The sequence below is a fragment of the Phodopus roborovskii genome, unplaced genomic scaffold (genome assembly GCF_943737965.1).
Source record: "Phodopus roborovskii unplaced genomic scaffold, PHOROB, whole genome shotgun sequence".
NCBI classification, from domain to species: domain Eukaryota; kingdom Metazoa; phylum Chordata; class Mammalia; order Rodentia; family Cricetidae; genus Phodopus; species Phodopus roborovskii.
In genome coordinates, this window is record NW_026126575.1 from 734071 (window position 1) to 757812 (window position 23742).

Consider the following 23742-nt stretch of genomic DNA (forward strand, 5'->3'; position numbering starts at 1 on the left):
TGCTGGTGGGAGTGCAAACTCATACAGCCATTTTGGAGATCAGTATGGCGGTTCCTCAGGAAAATGGGAATTAGTTTACCACAGGACCCGGCAGTCCCCCTCTTAGGCATATACCCAAAGGATTCACATCCATGCAACAAAGACATCTGTTCAACTATGTTCATAGCAGCACTATTTGTAATACAAGAACCTGGAAGCAACCTAGATGCCCCTCAATTGAAGAATGGTTAATGAAGATGTGGCACATCTACACAATGGAATACTACTCTGCAGAAAAAAATAATGGTATCTTGAAATTCACAGGCAAGTGGATGGCACTTGAAGAAACCATCCTGAATGAGGTAACCCAGTCACAAAAAGAGGAACACAGTATGTACTCACTCATATATGGATTTTAGACCTAGATCAAAGTATCACCAGCCTATAATTCACATCACCAGACGAACTAGGATACAAGGTGTATTCTAAGAGATTCATATAAAGTCCCTCACAGAACTGGGAAGGGACAAGTCCCCCAGAGCTCAGGTGAAGTGGGGGAGGACAGCGAATGGAGAGAGAAGTAGGAGAAAATGAGGGGGAGGAAAGGAAAACATGTGCAACCAGGAAGATTGAGCCTGGTTAGGAATAGAAGATAGGAAAGAGAGAGAGAGAGACAGAGAGAGAGAACATAAAAGAGGGAGCTAATATTGGTTTGAAGATAAAATTGAACACAAAGAAAGGTCTAGAGAACTACAAGACTGCTCCCAACTAACAATCTCAGCTTCTGTGGAAAGGCTATCATAAATGCCCTTCCCGGAGAGTGAGATCAACAACTAACTTCTCCATGGAGCCCTCAACTAATGCCTGTTGAAAACAGGAGCAAACACCCATACATAAACACTGAGTAGAACTAGAACCCAGAAGCAGATGGAGAGGGCAAGACCATGCGGCAGAAGCACATAGTGACAGCTTACCTGAACAAGGAGGAGCTAACGGCCACTAGACTGATAGCTGGGAAGCCAGCATGGGACTGACTCAGGCCCCCCTGAATATGGGTCTCAGCCAGAAGGACTGAGCAGTCTAAGAGACCTCAGACAGCGGAGCCAGGATGTATCCCTGGTGCACAAAAGGACCTTGCTAACACATCCTCCATGGAGGGATAACTGCCTTAATCTAGAGACAGGAGAGAAGCCCTAGTCCCTACTTCACAGGACCTGTCAGATCTACATGACCCCAACTGGATGGCATTCCCCTACATATGGAATTGGGGTGGGGGGATGGGAGGGGAGGGTGTTTAGAGTGCATGTGAGAGGGCAGAGAGGGTAAAAGGGAGGGAAGGAGGGAGGGAGGGCTAGGGGGGAGGGAGGGAGAGAGGGAGAGGGAACTGGGATCGACATGTAAAATAATAAATTAAATTAAAAAAAAATACTTTGACTCCAAAATTTAAGTTGAAGGACAAGTTACTGGGGAAAAGGATTTCTATTTTTGTTTCCACAGAGAATGAAAAGATGTGGATTCCGTCTAGACTAATGTGGTTTGATCACACCAGACCGCCTGAAACAGAGTACAAGGTGATCCTACATTCAAAACAGCTGGACAAAGCAGCCTTATAGACTACAGCCAGGATATCTGAATCTTCTTCGAATCCCCCAAGACAGCGCCCCTTACCAGCAGGAAGTAGTTTGGAAAGAACGACGCCCAAATTCCCAAATATTGTGTATAAATGTTTTTCTTTTAATTGGACTTTGTTATATGAAATAAAAAAAAAAAAAAACTCTTCACAGTAAGGAAAAAAAATAAAATGTGGGTCAGGAATGTACAGAAGGTAATTCTCTCAGAAGATTCCCATCCACACCCACACTTGGGTGGGTCTCACTTTCTGTGAGTCTCCCTTGAGAAGCCCACCTCCATGCTTACAAGTGTATCTTAACTTTCTTCCTAGCACCTCTTTCTCTTAACACTCCTGCTTATATTTGTACGAAGATATCTCTATTAAATCCCTACTGCTTCATAAAAGTAAATGTGTAAAAACAGTTGTTTCATTTTAAAAATTGCCTTCTAAGATCTCTGATGGTGTCTCACTGACCATGTGCCAAAATGCCATTCATCTGCATCCTTGACCATTGTAGGCACCGAGTTTTCATGTTTGCTAAAGCAAAATCAGCAACTGAAGCCAGATATGGTGGCACATGCCTGTAATCCCAATACTTGGGAGCCTGAAGGATTAGGAGTTCAAGGCAATCCTAAATTACATGGTATACTGGAGGCCAGTTTGAGTTTATGGGAACTTGTGTCAAGAAAAAAAGCAAAGGAAAAGCACAGACAGACAGCCTCCTTTTGCACACCCTTTGTGTGGTTATGGACTGCTGTTTTTCCTATAAGTTCCCTTTTCATAATTTCACCTGTTTTTACTTCTGTAAACTACTTTATTATTTGTGGAAGTCAGAGGGAAACTCTGAGGAGCAGTTTTCTCTCTCTATTGTGGGACTCAGGGATTGATTGCCAGGCTTGCAATTTTACCTGCCAAGCCACCACATCAGCCCATTTTCCTACCTTTTTTTTTTTTTTTTTTTCCTTTTTGACATGACTGACTTCAGTAGATATTTTGACCCTGTATGATATCTTATAAACAATTTTCCTTTATTTCCTTTTCTTTTTAATTTGGGGCTGGTAACAGGAGAATTTAAAATCGTGTGCTTACACTATCAAATTTTTCCTACATGCGCAGTCTGTTTTCTCCCAACATCTTTATCCACTGGGTAATTGTGCAAACATTTACTTTTCTAGAAATTTTATATTTTTATGTTCTCATTAAAGTTTTCAGATCATCTGGAATTTGTTTAACTGTAAAGTGCAAGATTAAAAAAAAATCAAACGTAATCATTTCTCTAATCAGTTAGCCAGTTGTTCCAACGCCATGACTGGAATGGTCATTTAATTTAACACTAAATTCATACAAGAGTCTGGCTCTGCTTGGGGCTCTACTTCTTTGCTGTCTGCCAATTATATCATGGTTTTTTTTTTCCATCTTAAAGTCAGTTTGGGCAGTTTCTGCATTTTACTTGGCTAGTCTTTCAGTTTATTCTTCCATATAAAATTAAAATTTCACTGGGACTGTACTAAAAGTCAATGTTAAGTTTAAAACAAGTGATATCTTTACAATGCTCTTTTAATTCTCTGTTTGGTAATCATGAAATGACACCAGCAGCAGAGAATGGGCAACTGTCCATGGCCATGCCTGTTGTGAGTCCCAACTACCACACTAAGTCTCTTAACAACATTGTGACATAGATGCTATTGTCACAAGCATTTCACAGAGAAAAACCAAGGCCTAGAACTTGTTAAAGTAACAGTTGGTGGTGACTGAGCCAGGACTCTTCCCTGGTGTCTGTCTCCAGATACTGTACTATGTCTGGAGTCTAGACCATGCATTTATTCTCATTTTTCTTTATATTCCTCATAAAGTTACTCCTTATATGTCACTCATATGTCATTTTGTATGTCTGTAAAAATTGTTCTCAATAGGTTTTGTTATATTTGCCCTAAGTATTTTTATTTTTAAAAATATTTTATACACTTAGTTTTATATGAACACATGTGGGGGGGAGGAGGGCTTGTGGGATTTGATGTCCTGGAGCTGGAGTTACAGATGGTTGGGAGCCACCCAATGTGGTGCTGGGAACTGCACTAAGGTCCTCTGGAAGAGCAGACAGTGCTCTTAAATGCTGAGCCATCCTTCCAACTCTCTATAATAATTTCTAATGGTTGCTGGACAAGGGTATCAATAAAATTTGAGGTGTTTACAGCTGGATAAAATGGTAGGGTGAACACAAGCAGAGAACAATGATAAATAGGCATGAAAAATATCACAATAAAGCCCATTATTTTGTATGTTAACTAAAGAATTAATTGCAAATTAGAAAGCAATAACTGAGGTGCTAATCTGAAACATGTAGTTTAATAACTCCCTTATTGCATAACAATACTGTCTAGCAATAAACTAACACATCTAATTTTTTTAGGAATGGAAGATCATTCCAAAGCATTTGAAAGTGCTGATGTTATCATTAGTTCTTCGTGTCTTTAATGATGTCACTGCTTTGTCTAATGTGGCAGAGATTGACCATGTGCAGTTTTGAACACTTAAATAAAGCCAAGTGAAATTAAAATCGAATTTCTCAATCACAGTAGCCAGGTTTCAAGTACCATTAGCCACCTTCTGCATGTGGGAACCACATGGACTAGTTCCCTAGAACACTCCCACCACTTACAAGTTGGTGACTTTAGAACCATCAGATCACCAGATCACCGTGACAAAGGAGCGAGGCAGGTGGGATGGTTTACTCTTTCGTTCGCAACTTTAAAATGGATGCTCCTTTGTAGTGATTTAGTATTAGAATGACACTGAGTTTCAAATCTGTACGTGGCGATATGTGTGACTGTCATCATGTCAAAGCAGTCCTATCTGATTTTGTTGCTCTCTAAGTAGTTTTAAAAATTGAATTAATAGTGAATTAAACATTTTATGTATCCAGTGTTGCTATGTGACTGGCAAAGTCTCTCTGGGATCAATTCACTGTCTCTGCCTTCTGTAGCCCCCAAAGCTGTCCTGGAGAGGGATGAAGTTTGGAGTTCAAGCTGCTTCCCAACGCCAATGGCTGTGTTGATCTCTGAGCAGGTGGGAGGCATACCTGCTCACAGGTGGTGAGTGCATACCAGGAAAGAAGGGGAACAAAGGATGAGAAAGCAGGGTTCAGGGGTCAACTGGCAAGTGCTGGCTACAGGGTGGGTCTGACTGCATGTTGTGTGCCCCCCATCACACACACACACACACACACACACACACACACACACACACACAGAGTTTGCCCCACAGAGGTCATTTCAAAGTCATCAGACAGAGCTTTTGACTCCTTGGGGTTTGGGTTCTGGAGGTAAAGTGGGGATTAATAGTGGCTTGGGAAGCAGCCTCCACATTGTACCTGCTCAGGGACACTGGAAAATGGTTTCAAACAGCACACACATTTTAGACATACGAAAGCATTCCAAATTTTTAATAAAGCTAACTGAATGTTTTAATGTTTGATATTATCCCAAGCCAGAAATTCCAGATGTCTGAGAGGAAGCCACCACTTGTGTTTAAACTATCAAGAGGGTTTCAAAGTGTCAAGGAGAGAAAAAAAGGTGTGTCCTTCAATTTTCCTAATTTAAAAACAGGTTCAGACCTCCTCTCTTCTGTGGCTATTAGGAGAAAACCCAGAGTGAGCAGTTAGCTGCCTGTGGGTGGGGGTCTGCCTTCTTTCCCTCCTAAACCTCTGGGCTACAGAGCAGAAAGAATAAAGCCCAGGAGGGCACAGCATGATGGAGAATGTAGCACAGTGTGGCTGTTGTTTATCACTGCAGACAGGGAGCCAGTAATTGTCTGTGTGATGGAGGCCAGATGCAAATAATAACCAGGCTGCCAGCATCCTTCTTTCTGGAACCATCTCTCCTGGACAGCCACTGAGTCACACGTCTTTAAATTTAGATCTTGCCTATTGCAAATGTCTCCTGGAGGAGGTTCCGCAGTTATGACAGTTCATTTTCCCTCATGAGATGCATTTAGTTTTACTTCCATCATTCTGATTTCATGTAAAGTATTCACCACAATGAGGGTTTCTTGGCGATTCTAAACAAGAACCTTCCAGATTGAAGAAAGTCCCAGAACCCACACATGCAAGCCCAGTATTTTGGTTTTTGCTTTATTCAGGATTAATCAATTTAGACCATCTTGTTTTCATTCTTACTCCAGAATCTCCACAGGTCCTAACTAAGCAGGGCCTGCCTGCAGGGCCAACAGGACCAATTGCTCCTCACTGGAGGCCTCATTAGCACTGACAATTCTCTGAAGGTCACTGTAGGTGGCTATGTTACTAATGCCCCACTCCCCCCAGTGTCATCAGGACTTACTGAGTGTAACCGAGTCATTGATCTTGAAGCTGCAGAGAACCCTGTCCACGTTGCGGGCGTGTCGGAAGCCATTTCCTCTTACAACCACTTGAAAAGACTCTGAAATGGGGAAGAACGGCACACATTACTTGATCATCACTGAGTGTGGTCTTGCTTTCTGTGCACCACAGAGCCCATGGCTGCTGTTTCCATAGGCTTCAGAATGCCAAGGGTCAGGGCAGGTAGAATGAGAGTAACACGAAGGTTCCTTTCCACTCACTGACCCCCTTCTCTCCAATGTTCTCAAGGAAGCTGCAAGGCTTGCTGCTCAGAAATGCCACTCCCTTCTTCTGCTCCTGTCTGGAGTATCCTCCTCCCTGCTCTCTATTCAGACCTTACTCACACTGTTCAAGCCTAGACAGTTCTAAAAAAGCCAGAGGGGACCCAGGGAAGGGTCCTCCATGCCCTTCACACCATCCCTCCTTGAGTCTGATTTACTCACACTGTTCAAGCCTAGACAGTTCTAAAAAAGCCAGAGGGGATCCAGGGAAGGGTCCTCCATGCCCTTCACACCATCCCTCCTTGAGTCTGATTTACATTTTGGAGTCTCCTGAAAGAATTTCTTCAAAGCCAAGATGCCTCATAAACTTTAGGAACTACGGACCATGGCCCTCAGAGCCTGTGGTGAATCACTGCCAGGCATACAGCTATGTAGCCTCTGGCAGTGCCCTTTGTCTCTTTCTTCCCCACCCAGAAAATATTCCTTTAGTTAGTAGTGGTGTGACTTTTGCAGCTTTCCTCTCTCCCAGCTGCACTGATGTCCTGTGTAGCATGGTGCAGGAGTCACTGTACTCAGCTACTGGACTCTGTGGAGGTCAGATGTCATGCATAACCTGCTTGAACTGGCCTTCAGGGCATGGCCATTTTTCTATGACTAGGAGAGACCTCATGGGTTTGCATATCAATTGCACACTGGGAGAATGTATGTCCAATTATTAGTATGGATGATTGACATTATTAAAGGTTTAAAAACTCTTTATAATAATGTCCTACCAAGGAAAAAAGCCAATCAGTGAAATGCTTAAAAATGTTTGCTTATGCTGGTGATATCAAGTGATCTATTCTGTTTATTCATTTACTTTTATTTCTGCAAGCCTGTGTGTAAGGATTCAGGCATTATGCTGGCCTGTCCCTGTCACCTGGCAGAACATACTCAAGCAGTACCCTGGTCAGCATGCAGGTGCAAAGGAACCCTTTAAAAGAAAGACCCCACCCATTTATGCCTCCCCCGTCCCCCTCCCTCCTGCCTGTCTTTCCTGCTGTTCCCCTGAGGCAGACAGGATTTTTCCTGTCTCCCTTTTCTCTTCTGTCCTCTCTGTCTCTGTGTCTTTACCTCTTTTCTCTTTCCTCCCCCTCCCTCCCCTTTCTAATCAAACTTCTCACTTAAGCTCCATCTGCCTGGTATGTTTGTTCCTCCACCTCGGTCACCCTCGCTTACCATGAAATCGGTCAAGATTCCCCATTCACTTTATCATAACACTGTGCACCTGCCTATAGCAGCCAGAAGACAACCTTAGCGGTTGTTTCTCAGAAGCTGTCTACCTTGGGTTTTGAAGCAGGGTCTCCTCTGACTTTAGGCTTGCTGAGTAACCTAAGCTGGATAACCAATGAGCCCCACCTGACTTTGCCTTCCTGATGCTACAATTTAAACTATATGCCATCATACTGTCTTAGAGGTTCTTTTTTTTTGTTTTGTTTTGTTTTGTTTTGTTTTGCTTTGTTTTTGTTTTCAACCTGTGTCCTGGGGATTGAACTCTAATCCAGACAAAAAAAGTGCAGTTTGTGAAAGTGGATCTAAAGTAAATTGCTACCCAAATTGAGACTTCATTGGTGAGAGAATGGAAGAGCTAGCATATGGGACTCTTTCAAAGTTAAATAAATGTCATGAGCTTATATCACTTTCATTCCCATGGAATTCAAAGATCTTGTTTGCTAAAGCTATAACTGACAGTTAATGGCCCCTCACTGTGCCAGCCCAGTGGTGAGCGTTGTATGGATCTGAGGTAATTTCCATCTCTCTGCACTCTGGGAGTGTAGCTGAGAAAGTGATCTCAGAGAGGTTATATAACTGCTTAAGATCACACCAATAAAAACCCTCAGACCTGATCTGGAATCCAGGGCAGTCAGTCAGGCACCAAGAGCCACTAGCTTAGCCGTCATCCACTATCTGGCTGAAATAGAAAAATGATGCTCCCTGTGATTTCTTTAAAGTTCATTTTATCCTAGTTTTGGATAGGTGTGTTCATTTGTCAGCCAGGTTGGGCTGACCTATGCTGAGAGTATAACTAAGAAGGAAGGCTTTCAAAGAAGAACTGGGGCCAGAAGAGAAAAGGAATTAGATTCTGACCTTTGGATGATTTGCCCAGAACCAGCAAAGCTGGACTCATATCCTCAGAGTCAGAACCCTTGGTTGGGAACTTTATTAGTCAATGTGGTTTCTCAGGGCTGCAGGCATGGGCAATGGGGATGTGTCGATAGTTTAGTTTAGAGGGTGGGTTTAAAACCTTAGATGCTTCCCACCCTAGCACATCTCTGATCATTGGCAGCTTCAATGGATGGGAATACTCTCACTGCATTGTATCTTGCGGAAACCTATTTTGTGTTTCTAGCTTGAATGCCAGACATACAGACATCTGGTCGACACTTCTGCCGATTCCATGTGTTTTCTGCCTTGCCTTTGGCCTCCCTCTTGTTTCTTCACAGATCAGCAAAGAAAGAGGAGATGCTGCAAACAGACTGCACGCCAAGCTCTCTTCTCTAACACCATGTTCAGCACTGCCTGTTCAGCTGTTGAACGCTCTATAAAAGGAGCTCCCCACATGTCTGGTTGGCCCAGCTTCAGCAAGTTGAGGAAGGAAGGCATGAGAAGGGACCCATGATGGGAACCAATCATGCAACCACTTAGGCCTGGGGAGAAGATGCTGGAGTGAGAGGCAGGCTCTTACACAGCCTGGCACAATTTCCATGTCAGCACACACATTTGGTTCCCAGAACAGCCCAAACATATGACCCAGCAGCCTCACTGGAATGTCAAATTCTTATACAAGGAAGTTATGTAATCCACTTCTGTGTAAGGAATCTGTAGCAAGGAGGAACCAGGATACACCTCACTTTAATGTTCCTTATCCCCAGAGCCCTACAATTTACCCCTCACTGTAAGCACAGTTCAGTGCTTACAGGAAATGTGAGTACAGGATACTCTGTAGGATCCCAGCTCCTTCAGGAAGTTTCGGGATGGACCTTCAGGGAAAATTGTCTGTGTGCAATGGTCTTTGATTTAATCTTGTGTGATATTTATGCTTTAAGGTATGTGTCCTCAAGATATTAATATCCTTGTGCAATTCTTCTCCCTAACAATAATTTAAGGTTCTTGACCACAGAATTTAGCATTTCTATTTCTTCTAGATGCTTGCCTGTGCTAACCTGCAATGGGATTACCTCCATTTAAGCTCACTGGATGAATAAAAGAACAAAATGGGGACAGGCAACCTCTTTGGCAATAATCTGGCAGTTCCTCAAATTTTTAAATATAATTACTCCATGAGCCAAACTTTCTAGTCCTAGGTATATGTCCAAGAGAAATGAATACTGTCTGTCCACACAAAAACTTGCACAAGAACTAACAATAGCATTGTTCCTAAGAGCGTGCAATAGAAACAGCTGATGCCCATTAACTGATAAATAAGATTTCTCTACGTAATAGAGTATTACCTAACCTTAAAAAGAGACCAAGTTCTGATTCATGCTGTGACACAGGAGCTACACTAAATGAAAGAAGTGAGAAGAAAGAACCATACATGGCAGGATTCCATTCTTGTGAAATGTCCAAGTTAGCAAAGCCAGGAAGCAGGTTAGAGGCTGCTTCAGTGGGGGATGGGAGAGACTGCTCACTAGGCACCTTTTCTTTCTGGATGCTGAAAGCACTGTGGAATTAGGATGCTGCTGTGGTCACACAACACTGATACGTTAAAAACACCAAATAAATTGTATGCTTTAAAAAAGCAAATTCCATAGTTTGTGAATTAAAAAGAGCAAACTCTTTCCTTTTCTTTCTTTCTTTTTTTTTTTTTTTTTCTTGTTTCTTTTTTCAGTTAATGCACATAGTTTTGGGATGGTTTCTGTCACTCACTGGCCTGGAAATAGGGACATCTGCACATGTTCCCCTTGCTGTGGTCTCTCAGTCCTGCTGTGTCTGACTATGGTCAGACTTCATCTTGTAAGTCAGTGTGGGTTTTCTTTCCTAATAAATGCTCATTGCACCATGCTGCATAATTCAGACCATTTTGATTTTGTAACAAGATCTGTGAGACATAGCTGGTATATGCTAGCATGCAAGGGAAAGGTAGGATTTGCCAGGAGAGCAGACAGGAGAACAGTCAGGATAGTGGCCTCTTGACCATCATCAACGAACCCTCTGTTGCCTTTGACTTCTCTCCCTCTTCCTCCTGGTCTGCTTTCTAATAAAGCATCAGTTCAAACTTTCTAGAAATTCATGCTAAGAATCGTGCAAACAAGCTGTTTTTCTTGGTACTTCCATCAGTGCACTTAAGGCTTGCCTATAATTACTTTGAGGTTTATACAGGTTTGTTTCAGGGATGAGTATTATTTCAACATTCAGAAAACTTAATTTTTTTTTGTCCAAATATTCACTTGCTCATGAATATATGAGTGGTTTACAGCTTTGGGTCTATTAAAAATAGAGCTAGTGTGAGCAACCATAATTAATTTTGCCTGGTCATAGATTTCATTTCCCTTTTTATTTTGGGTAAATGCCTAGGGATGGCAAGGCTGGGCCATATTGCCATCCAGTCAGTGTATTTAATTTTTTAGGAAACGGATTTTCACTGTGGGCTTTCCACTTTGCATTTTCATCAACAGTACAAGAGAGTTCTTCCAATCAGAATTATCTTCAATTAAGGATGTGTGTGTGTCTAGAAGACCATGAAACATTCCATTCAGAAGAAGGTCTAGCATCAGACACAAGTGCTTGCAAAACATTGAGAAGGTCAAGAAATGAAAACACCGCTTGACTTTGCCAGAATGAGTCTATTCCAAACATCTAAATTTCAACAGCAAATGTGAAGGCTTTCATATGACTTGCTTGTATATGAGCCTTGACTACCTCATCAGAATCAGGGACAAACAGTGGGATACTCCAGCTGCCTCTGAAATGTCGTGTGAGGACTGAGTATGACTTCCTTTCTGGAAGTGCTGGTAAGGACTTTAAATGCAGACCAGATTTGATCCCAATCAGTTTTTGCCTGGAGTTCTTGCTTATGGAGTATGTGGTGAACTCTGAGCCCACTGAGCTCAGCGCAGTGTGTGTTTCCTACATAGGAGTTCAGTCAGGTAGAGCCAGCCTATGGCTGGGCCAACTTTCCTAATTACACAGAGCCTGATATGCAAGAATGTTTAATACAAACTTTTAAAGGCATCTATGTTGGAAGGGAGCAAAGTTATTTAAGTGAAGATGGTGTCAAAGCTACCACACAGCAGGTGATGACTGTGTGCTTTGGAACAGGGACTGGATCGAGACAAAGCGACATGCTGAATGGCCACCATGTTTTGGTCTGAGTTGGGGGTGACAACAGGGAATAGAAAGGGACTATTGAATGGGAAGGGATACCTGCATATCAAGTCACTCATTCCGAACAACGGTTACCATGAGAAAATACAGCTCCACAGTTACTAGATTTGATTTTCCAAGATAGTATGAAAAGTAGAATCTTTAAGTATATTGGTGTTTTAGCATATTAACAATAACTGTATTTAAAAAAAACCTGCAGTGTGAATAAAAAAAAAGAATACATATGACTGTCATTTAAAGCACTACCTTGAACAGTTCCTGGCACTGGATAACCCACCCAGAGAATTTTTAAAATTGTCTCCAACACCTTAGCAGTGTGTAAGGGAGACTCTGAGTAATTTGTTGAGTATAGAATTATTGAGAAGGGCTTTTTTCCTATTGTCTAGATGGTTATTGCTTTTTAATTGTGTTTCATTCTAGCTAAACAGTTAAAAAGTATAAGACCTCTTATGATTTTATGGGAGGAGTTAAAAAGGATCAAATACAAAAAAGTCAATGGAACTGTATTTTTGAAGAAATACATAAATGAATTTATTGATGGCCTATTTAGTGCCAGGTGCTTTGCTAGGCGGGATTCATGGAGAGAAATAAGGTACTTAGGGGAAGGAGTTAATGGTTCTCAAGGATTGGAAACTGCCCATCCCCCTGCAGGCTTTCTGATGTATCACAGGGTTGCTAAATATCCAAGAACTGCAAAGCCAAAGCCTGGTTTTCTTCATGCATGAGATAATTGCACAATCAAGGGACTTCCTTGTCTTCTAATTACTCTAAAGTTCAGGATTATAAAAAACATATTGGATTCACACATAATACACGAAGTTCAAGTACTCTGTGTAGCCCACTCCTTTACAGGAAGCTCACAAAGCTCAGGAGACTGACCTTGAAGTCAATAAAGTCTAATTCAGTTTAGCTCTGCTCTGCACAAGCCCTTTTCAAGGCTCTGGCTTGAGTTCATCTGCTCATATCTTCGACAAATTTCTCTCCCGTGTTTTTTTTTTTTATTCAGTGTGTGTGTGTGTGTGTTGCCTGCATGTATGTGTGTGCACCACATGTGTTCTTGCTATCCTTGGAGTTTCATCAGAAGAGGGCATCAGATCCCCTGGAAATGAAGTTACAGATGTCTATGAACCACCATGTGGGTGCTGGGAACCAGGGTCCTCTGCAAGAGCAGCCAGTGCTCTTAACCCCTGAATTGTCTCTCGGTGGCATGAAATGGAGCTCAGAGGCTGGCCATCCTCCTGCCTCAGCCTCCTAAGTGAAGGGATTGTACATGTGAATAACCACACCAGGCTTTCTTTGGAGACATTCTCTTGGAATGATCCCTGTGCTGAATACATTCCCCTGTCATTTGTGTTGCCAAACAACACTTTATTTGAACATAAAAAGAAAATCTTTTCAAATTGCTTTTCTTTGGGAAATTAACACATATTCTGATAGCCACCGTGTATTTTGCTAACAATTTCACACACATGTGTATGTGTACCTGTATGTATATATTCATGTGTGCACATATACATTAATATATGCATGGAGTTCATATACATATGTGCATATATGCATGCCCATAGGCATTGAGTCTCGCTAACATGTCTGTTTGTCTGTATTTATTGTGATGTTGACACAGATTTAGTGTCTACTACCTCCTTGACAATTTTCAATTGCTCTAAAATGTAATCAAGAATTGAGAAGGAAATCCTTAAGCAAGCCCCTCCATTATACCAGTAAAATGTACTACAATCAAGCTCTTCCTGCAGGATCTCTGAACACCAAATGCCAGTCACAGGGACTCACGATAGTGAGTGAGAAAAGGTCAGGGCAATGGAACTACAGAGTCCATCCTTGTATCTCCAGCACCCAGCAATGTGTCCAGCCCTCAGCAGATTAAAAGGACTATTAAAGGCAAGAAACAAGACTGGTCCCTATGTATAAGAGGAGTGCATGCTTAAAGCCAGAGACAGCCCATTATAACATGAAGCTGGGCAAAGCCCCAGTTTTCATCACTTGGAGATAATCTTGTGACTCAATGAAAAGGCTACTCTCTAGAAATATCTTCCATTGACATTACATTCTTTTGTTTATTTATTAATTATATTATATGTAGAGTGTTCTGCCTGCATGTCATAAGAAGGCACCAGATCTCATTATAGATGGTTGTAAGCCACCATGTGGTTACTGGGAATTGAACTCAGGACCTCTGGAAAAATAGCCAGTGATCTTAACCTCTGAGACATCTCTTCAGCCCCGGGAGGATAAATTCTAACAGACTTTACAGTAAAGCCTGGAGTTCTATACCACCATTTTTTTTAAAGTCCTGGTAAATGGAACAATTAAGACAAAATAATAAATCAAGCACATAGAATACTTAAGTGCAACATTTCAAGGGAGGCCCAGAGCTCACTGTGACCCTCTGGTGAGGGTTGTCACAAGGAAGGACAATTCTACTACTCACAGGCAGGACAATGTTGGGATCAGCCTTGCATCAAGGTGAGAATCCAGTATTTCTACACTTTCCTTGCATTCATATCCCACAAGGAGAATTTTACAGCTGATTTCAGGCTTCCCAGCAACTGACATATTTCTCCTTCCTTTTCCTTTCCCCACAGATTTTATTCGCAACTTCTGATTTTTAAAAACACACCTGCCTCTTGCTCCACTCCTACTCCTTTACCCATAAAGCAAATATAGATTTGAGCTAAAAAATACCACCAACTGAATGATAGTGACTAGCACTTAATTTCGATTTACCTCCTGCGCATATGGTAGATGGTTCAGCTGCTAGAATTTCGATGCAGGATTTCTTTAGAATCTAAGTGGAGAAGAAATAAAACAATCAATGATGGGCTTGTTTTACTAAAAGAGAGAATTAAGACAGTGCTGTCAGATACGAGAAAGAGAAGTTCAAGGACACTAGAGTGCAGGAGAAACTGGGGGTGACACACCATTGTCAATGAACCTATTATACAGGTGTCCTGTTTTGAACCATGAGATTCAATATGGCATTACAAATGTTATCTCTACAATTCCTGGGGGAGATGTAAGCGTGTCAACAGTTGGTAGGCCCCACCAAGAATTCTCACAGATCTTGTGAAGATGACAGCTGTTTGGCTTGGAGGATAGTGCTTTACAACTGAATGTGACTTTCATGTGACATGATAAACAATGGCCAGTCCTAGGTAGGGCTAAAGCTAAAGGGGCAGATGGGAGGGGACAAACCAGAGGGCTTGTGGGGAGATAGATGCTAAGGGTTCCCAAGAAAAGGCAGCTGAGAATGGAACTTTAACAGAGAGGAGTTGGGTCAGCTAGGGTATAGTTGGGGAAAGTACAGGAGACATGCAGGACACAAACTATTGAAGAGCAGAGAGGAGGCGTGAGCACAGACACAGCACTCACACTGCTCAGAGTTCTTTTCACAGACAAATCTGCAGAGCTGACCCAATGTGCTTTGCCGGTTGCACACTTGCCTTACTCTTCAGGAGGACCCCTTTCTTGTTGAGACTGAACATGTCCGCTAGCTGAGTCAGGCAGCACTGAAGGAGAGTCTGGGGGACTCTGAAGGCTCTGACTGGGCCGTGTAAGCTTCTCTCCACAGTCTATGCATTCTACCCCTTGTTGAGTACTTACTACATTTCAACCAAGTATTTTAAAGAAGTAGGGGACACTGATTTAATCTGCTAACCAAAAATGGTTGAGGCTTACTTAGTATGAAATCTGAGATGGCTCAGAGAGCTGAACTTGTGAAAGGGTATTTGTTAAATCAACTAATGGTATAATTAATATAATCAGTTTGTAAAAGACAGAAGTGTGTTTTAGAACTGGGAGATGCCCATTTGTCTACATGGATGTTTACTTGGATAAACTTCTTATTCCAGCTTACACTTACACAATCTACCCTCCCCAACACATGATGAAAAGGGCAATAAATTACAGTTCAGAGAATGGATTCAAGGGTAAATGAATGAAAGACAGCACAAAGAGTGAGCTCAGGAAAGATGTGCAGGGAGGGCCTTATCTCCTGCAGCAATGGAGTTGGGTCCAAGTCTTCCAGTAGTAACTGCAGAAGAGGTACTCAAGAACGACTCAGTCACTCAAGAACGACTCAGTCCATGGAACGAAAACACACCAGTTTCTCAAGAAAAACAATATTTACCCATTCCAGGGAGAAATCCGGGCCTCCTCAGAGAACAGCAGTGTAAAAGGAAATGAACAAACAAGCTTAAAAATATATCTGGAGAGCAGGTGATGAAATGGTAAGAGTTACTTAGACATGTTAGTAGTTACAAGTGTGATTTCTAACAGTAAACATTACTTAGATACACTAGTAGTTACAAGAGTGACTTAACAGCAAAAGTTACTTAGACAGGTTAGTTGTTACAAGTGTGACTTTTAGGAAACACTGTATCCAGAAGTTATGGAAAACAGCATTTCTTTTCTTGTCAACTTTATTTTTAATCATTCATTCATTCTCTCTTCTCCACCCCACAAAGGTGTGGCCTCATTCCTGCTAACCTGTCCCAACTGCAGCAACCATGTAATGTTCTAGACATCACATCTCTCTCTTGTACATCTTTGTTGCAGTTAGAAGTCCCTACATACCTGGCTCTGAACACTTTGTTTCAATGCTGAGCTCTTAATTCCCCTTTGTCATTAGTCTGACTTGACATCAGGGACAACCCCAATGCTATATCTGGGGAACAGGCATGTGGCTTCCCCATGCTTCTGCATCTTATAGTCCATTCATCTTACGCCTTTAGTGGTATCCTAGAACAAGATACTATCTTCCTCAGGTGGTACCCTATCTGAATGTAATGACTACCCTCCCCCCACTAAATACTGCTTGTTGGCTCTCCTGCCTCCTGGGTCACTTTACAAGTCTTCAGGGACAGATCTCCAAACAGACCACATTTAAAGAAATGGAATAAATTCAAAGGGAGTGTCCTAGTAAACAGTGGCATCAGAATAACACAGAGCTGTGTTTGGATGTTTTGTAAACATTCGTCAGATTTCCTCTAGGAAGGCAAATCAATCATTCAATCATTCACATCTGAAGATCTATTTCAAAACAATATAGGAATAAAGCTGAGCTATTGGGTCTGTCTTTTTTCCATTTCCCCAAACTAGTACATGACATGTCTGCTCATGTAAGTTCCTGAGTTTCCATAGACACTTCTGAAACAACTGTACACATAATCAGAATTTGGTAAAAAAAAAAAAAAATCCCATGAATCTGAGACTACAGCTTATTATTTTCTTGAAGTGTCTGCAATTAGCTGATAACTCTAAGGAGTGTATAAAAGGCCTCCCCCCCCAAAAATGTCAGCCAAGCACTGTGATTCAATCAAGTAAAAACATAGCTTTCCCCAACCTTAATTTAAAACATCTGGAAGGGACCGTGACAGCCAGAAGAGTAAAATTCACCAGTGGTGGTGGTGGTGGAGGGGGCAGGCAGACTTTGTCAGGACTTTAGCTCCTGCTAGCTTGAAATCCCTGGTTTCAAAAGGTAGGAAAGTCTTAATTAGTACAGGTGGCTCTTGGGAGTGGGGTGACCCCTTGATTATCAGCAGCCCTGATTGTATTGTCATCAGTCTGCCTGAACTTCAGCCAACATCAGGCCAGTTCAGAGACTGGAGACCCTGAAGATGAGGAGCTAGAGGGACCCCTTATTGCACAGGCAGCAGTAGACAAGGAGGATGTATGGATATATTGCTAGTTCCAAATTCCCTAAAATGGTAGTGCCACTAACCATGACAATCTGGGCTCAGCTCAGGCTGGACACAAGGGGATTGCTAGACAATAGACAAAAGCTCACATGCAGCTTCCTCAGAAACCAGTCAAATGGTTTTTGCCAAGAAGACCCACTCACTTTATCCCTTCTTACCTAGACAAATGGGCACCTGGATCCCCATGAACAAGCATTATTAAGCATACCAAAATCCTCATTTTAGCTTCCTGGCTCTTCTTTCCTCACTCAGCCTCCACTAGGCTAGCTCCTAGGCCGCTCCAGTTTACAGGCTTCCTAAAAGCTCCCCTTATAACCTGCAAGGCCTTTCCCTGCTTCAATTTTTTTCTCTGCTCCTGAGAGATAGCCCTGGCACTCACCAATCTGCTCCTCTCTCTGTTCTCAGTGATAGCTAAGAGTTATCTACAGGCTCTTCTAAATGCCTCTGGCTACTCCCTCTCTGGAGAGAAAGAGAGAGAGAGAGAGAGATGTAACTATCATTTCTTTCTACCCGTGGAGCCACCCAGTTTGGTGGATCTTTGGGAAGATAACTTCCCATTGGCTGGTGAATCTAGATGACCCGAGCATGAAGAAATCTGTGTCTACCCACAATTCAGATCAGCTGCCCTCCTTCACGGATGTATCACACTTCATAAGTATGCTTCTTTGTAATAGGCTGCTGCCTTCAGACCATATGCCCTATGTGGGTTAATACTGGATCTGTTCTTACCCACTCTTGTATTCACAAAGACTAACCTGGCACACAGTAGGGACTAAATAAGTATTAGATTAAAAGGGGGAATTCAAGAACACTTTCTGTATGCCCCTAAAACAGTGACCCACTCATGTGTTCTTGTTTCATTATCTGTATAATCTCTGGGCCTTCTGAATACAAGGCCATTGTCTACAGCACTGCTTCCCGAGTCCCTCCAGGTCTGGGACTGCCTTCCCAGGAGGATTGCTCTGCCACCTCCATCTCTTCAAACCATTAGGTTGTAGGTGGTTTGATCTAGGGTAGCTTGCTTGGGAAAATCCATAGAGGTCTATGTTTAGAGATTGGGCTTCTCCAGAAGAGCCATACAATGTCACAGCTGATGGCAGAAGACATGTCGGATAAGCCTGGGGCTCTTTGCTTTTAGAAAGAGCCCAACAAGCCAGGTGGTGGTGCACACCTGTAATACCAGCACTCGGGAGGCAGAGGCAGAGGCAGGATGATCTCTGTGAGTTCGAGGCCAGCCTGGTCTACAAAGCTACATAGAAAAACCCTGCCTAAAAAAAAAAAAGCCAGACAGCCTGGGCCATGCAAACTAGCCCATTCATCATTCATGTTTTCTAGATCATGTGAGCTGTGATGATTTAATCTGTAATTTATGAGTTAAATTTATATGAACAAAGGCAGATACCACTCCTAATCAAATTCCTCCCAACACTTTAAACCAATGGCCATACATCTGTTAACAGCAGAAATGGGCCAAGGTCCATGTCGATCTTTAAAATAAATGCTGAGTATTTTACTTGTGTCTTTCTGGGACACAGTGATTTTATGTGCTCTGATATAATATACCAAGTAAAGAAAGCATAAGCTTAGTGAAAGTTTGGGGAACATATCTCCAGTCTAAGTATGTCATTCTTTGTAAATTTCCTGCCCAATGGGAGTCTGGTCTGGAGGCAGACAGGGCAAGTCTGAGAAACTGAGGACATGGTTTGCTCTCCCACTAAAAAGTGTCCCCACTTTGTTTTCAGGAGGAAAACTCAGATAGCTGTGGCCACGGATCCCAGTTTGTTCAGCAGGGGAATCTGCTCTCCCCTCCACGCACCACCCCCCACACTGGAGCACCCTACTAGTACAGCAAGCTGGCTTTTCAGAAGCCATTTTTTTTTCTATGAAATCATGGTTGTTTCCTAGAGAGAGGGAGCTGCAGAGGCCGGGGAGGGAACTGTGACTTGCTGAGAGGGCTCCTACAGCCTCTGTAGTTGTGGGAGTCTGTGTGACCTGGGGCTTTTTAATAAGCAGAATAAGAACAATAGCAGGGGAATGCCTGGCTCCAAAGTTTGCAAAGTTTGTAATTAGGGACTGCTAAGGCAAGTAATTAATTTTTTTAAAGACTTTCTGCTGTACTCCAGCAACTACAGTTTGATTATATTTTTATTTTGTATTCCAGCCAGCCAGTATGAACAGAATGGAGAATGCTATCTCTTGTCTCTTTTGGCTGTGTTATTGGAAGCTATGGCTGAGGGCATTCTGATCAGCCACAAAATGCCCATCTGTTGTTCAGTGTGGTCTTCCATGGGTGATGGATGCCATGTAGTCATCTGGGCAGCAGTAATGGGTAAACATGTAAGGCATGGTTCCAGAAACAGGACAGACCAGCAGCCTCTGGAGAGGGAAGGGCTGGCTTATGGTAGAGAAGAGATCCAAGAGGCTCCCAGAATGGCTGCCATTGGGGTTCTGGGAGGGGAGAGAGAGCTCATGCTGCAGGAGACACCAGGGCAGTCTCCAGGAAGAGACTCCACAGTGCCTTGGGGTTGAGATTTGTCTTCAGACAGGAGCTGGATAGAGGCCCCAGAAAGGAAGCAGCTCTGAAGATGAAAATGAGCTGGCTTAGGGAAAGGGCTACTGCTGTGGAGATACTTGCTCTGGAAAGAGGTTTTAGCTCCCTGAAGCAGGACAAGGGACTGCAGGGCTGTGCTGTGGACTCTGACCGAGACAAACCCTTAGTTCCCAGTAGGTGCTGAGAAGACAAACTCTGCCTTTTGTCATAGTTTGTTAGGCTCCAGGCCAGGTCTGGGGGTTACATCTTCTGCCTTCCTATGAACAGAAGGAGGAAATCAGCACAGGATCTGGTTGCCATTAAATAAAAATAAATTTTAATATACTTATAGGGCAGATGTGTCTCCAGTTTGCTGATCCTACAGATTTCCTCAGAGGAGGTTCCTGCCAACATTCGCTCAACACTTGTTTATTGTTGATCAAACACACTGCCTGTGTGTGCTGACTCGCTCCCATTAATAGGAAGCCAGGCAGACTCTTCAACATCTATTGGAGGGGGAGCCTCTGAGATGCAGATGCTGAGGAGCCAGTAACTGGGCTCCCCTTCCCATCCAGACACTGCCCTCAGCTGCAGTAAGTGGGAATAGAACATCACGGTAATTGGATCAGGTGTCAAGAATCAAAGCTGTCAACCCATTTTAGTATTATTGGAATCTAGCTCTCATTCATTTTCTGGTGTCACTAACCACAGCATTTTGAAAAGGCAAATGAAGGCCCAGGAGCATGGTTGGATCATTGCATCACAGTTTCACTGGAAAGTCAGTGATAACTTCAAGTGGTGGTCAGTGGAAATTCCCCAATAAACCACAGTGAGAGAAGACGAAGGAGTGGTTCTTCCTTTAAATTTTATCATCATAAATGGCAAGTGGGAATACTGTGAGGGTCTTGGGAGAATGAGTCTCACCTAGGTGTGAGGTTTCAAACCTTACCACCTGAATGGCCCCTGCCCCTGCAGTCCTCAGGATGTGGGGATTTTATTACCTTGGGACTTTTAAACATGCTGAGTAGAAGTGATAGTTTATATCTTGAGCCCTACCATCCAAATGTTCCTTACCTTAGAAGCTATGCAGAGCTGCGGCTGTCTAAAATGTCCTGGAAGAAATATTAGCTTAGGAGGAATGCCTCCCTGAAAGGACCACAAAGTCTAATTGCCAAGTTGTCCCCTTCTCATGAGCCACTGAGCACCATTGAGTTATGGAGATACTTCTAATGTAGTGGTAGATGGCAAAGAACTCCCCACCCAACCAGTGTGCTCCAAGATTGGGACCCATGGATTCTATTGCTTTTGTGTAACTATGTGAGTTGTGTTGAGACATTTCCTGTGTTTGGTCTTCAGTCTCCCTCTCTGAAATGGAGCTGTTTCTGGCTTACACTGCTCAGCAGAGCTGGGGACCATTCTCCTGAGTAGACCTCAGCAGCATCTCCTGGACTGACACTTATTTGCTGAGACGTATGCTCTTGGTCAGTTTACCAAACTGACTACACAACATTCAATTTACTGACAGTTCCAGGAAGGGTTGAATGACATAATCAGCCCAGTGACTGCACAGAGGGGTTTTTATTTTTACTTTCTTAAAGTCACAGAGAGAGGAAGAACTATGGGCTGCCCCTGCCCAAGAGCTCTGTACCCATGGGAACATTGCCTGGGCAACAGCTTCCTCATCTGCAAATGGCAACAAAACATGTATTGTATGGCAATGGTAGGGTTTTGAAATGGATAGAGTTTAAAATGGGTTTAATATTACATGGGGGGAGGGGGCATTTGTTAAAGTAAGTTTACTTTAACTGCTGACTTCCTTTTGTCCTCTTTCTCCCATGACAGATTCTGTAAGTCTGGCAGGTAGTACTTCCAGTAAGTATTGTGAAGCTTGAAGGGTGTTGAAATGACCAAGTCAGGCACGAGAGAGGCATCAGAGGACCTGGGGATGACTGTCCTCTGGGCAAAGAGTTCCTGGGCATCCAGTGCCCACTGTACTTCTCAGATGGAAAAGGTGGCACTTCTGGAGATGCCACTGGGCTCAAGTTCCCTGGCCCACCATTTTGAGTATGAGGTATGGCAGTTTATCCAGCCTGCCCGTGGACCCCTGGCCTGCTCTATAACTCAGGATAATAAGTGGCTCTCCAGAGAACAGTTACAAAGGGCCCCTGGGAAGCTCAACAGCCAGTGACATTTCCTTTTCCTCACCCAGGTACAGACCTTGTCACTACTGGTTCTGAGTACTTAGTCATCTCCCAGGGGTTGTGGGTAAGATGCCACCATGGCTTCCATTCTTGAGCCTTGGGGAATGGGTACTCTATTTTCAGCCTCTGCACATAGTTATCTTAGAGCAAACATCACCACATGGTCTTCAAGGCTGCCTGCTGCTTCATCTCATCTGCTAACCTCTCTGCCTTACACATTGCCTGTTCATTCTACTGGGCAACAGCTCAGGGCCATGTGCTTGGCAGTTCCAAGCCTGCACTTCAAGGACAGCTGCGTTTCACCTTTCAGGTTATCTTCTTAAAGGAGCCTGGATCACTGTTGCTCCCTTCAATAGTCACCTGAGGTATATGCTATTTCCTCATACCATTTGTTACAATTTAAGTTCATATATTATTTGTTTTTTATGGGTCTCTCCCATAGACTTCCTGCCTTGTTGGGACAGAGTCACTTTCTGCTTCACTTAGAACTGAATGGTCAATATCTACAATAAGAGGTTTCCAGCCAGCATTTTTTCTTCCTTCCTTCCTTCCTTCCTTCCTTCCTTCCTTCCTTCCTTCCTTCCTTCCTTCCTTCCTTTCTTTCTTTTTGTGGGGAGCAATGCTGGGGACAAAACCCAGGACTTCACAAATGCCAGGCAAGCAATTTTGAGCTACCTCTCTAGCCTCCAACAAGCATTGGGTTGATGGATCAGTATTAGCTCTTGCACCTTTATCTGGGGCTCAGAAAATCAGAAACCTTTGTGACCGGTTTGAATCATCAGAAGCTGCTCTGCAATCTTATTTTAGATAATATCCATCCTATTTTATTACAAGAAGATAACCAGCCACAGACCAGAGATGGGAATGAGTGGGAGGGGATGCCTCGGTTGGGGTGGGGGTGGGGGGATGGTTTTCATTTCTGATACTGGAAAGGGAACAGAATCCACCTCTTAAAAGCAGCCAGACTGCTTAGACCATAATTATTTCTGTCTGACTTGGGAAGGATGAGCCCTGCCATACTTGTCTCTTTCTCTGTCCAAGTGAACCAGTTAACAACAGCCATAAACATGGGTTTCCAGTCCTGGGAGGATCCAAACCGATGTAACTCCCAGATAAACGCTCATAAGAATGCTGCCATTCAGTTAAAATTTGGAGACTGGAGTCTGCAATGGGGACACTGTCCTGCTAGATCTTGTAACACACCCTTGGATCTATTTCAGTTTGGTGCGGGGGTGGGGTGTGGGGTGTGGGGGTGTGGGGGTGTGGGGGTTTTTACAGATACCTGACTCACACTGAACTCCAGTGAGTTGTTAATGCTGAAATATTCAAGGACAAGACTGATTCACACAGATAGAAGTGCCAATTATTTGAGGAAGAATCAACCTTTGAAGGACCCTAGGCATGTGGCTCAAGAGAGCTTTAACAGGGAAAAGAATCCCACCCTATCCAGAAGCTGTCCTGGTTGGGTCTCTGATTGGTTATTGACTCTGGTGTTCCTATGCTCCTATGTATATGGGCAGAGAAGAGCTTAAAGGCTCCAACACAAAGAGCTGATATGGATGCTAATTATGCTGGCTCGATTAGAGCACACTGTATTGTGATATCACACTATCTACAGTTGGGTGTCTGTACTGAGACAGCGAATGTCTATAGCCACCCCATACTGAGTGTGCTTGATCTCCTAAGCTAAGCAGGGTTGGGCTTGGTTAGAACTCAGAAAATAGGTTGGACCATCTTACA

General features: G+C 43.1%; 1 protein-coding gene across 1 annotated transcript in view; it reads right to left on the reverse strand.

Moving 5' to 3' along the window:
• Antxr1 (ANTXR cell adhesion molecule 1) overlaps positions 1-23742 on the reverse strand; it is a 177736-nt gene that overhangs the window by 103571 nt on the left and 50423 nt on the right. The window contains exons 9-10 of the mRNA XM_051203441.1: positions 14300-14360; positions 5929-6027 (exon numbers count right to left, since the gene is read on the reverse strand). Coding sequence (XP_051059398.1) covers positions 5929-6027; positions 14300-14360 — 160 coding nt within the window. The remainder of the gene's footprint in view (positions 1-5928; positions 6028-14299; positions 14361-23742) is intronic.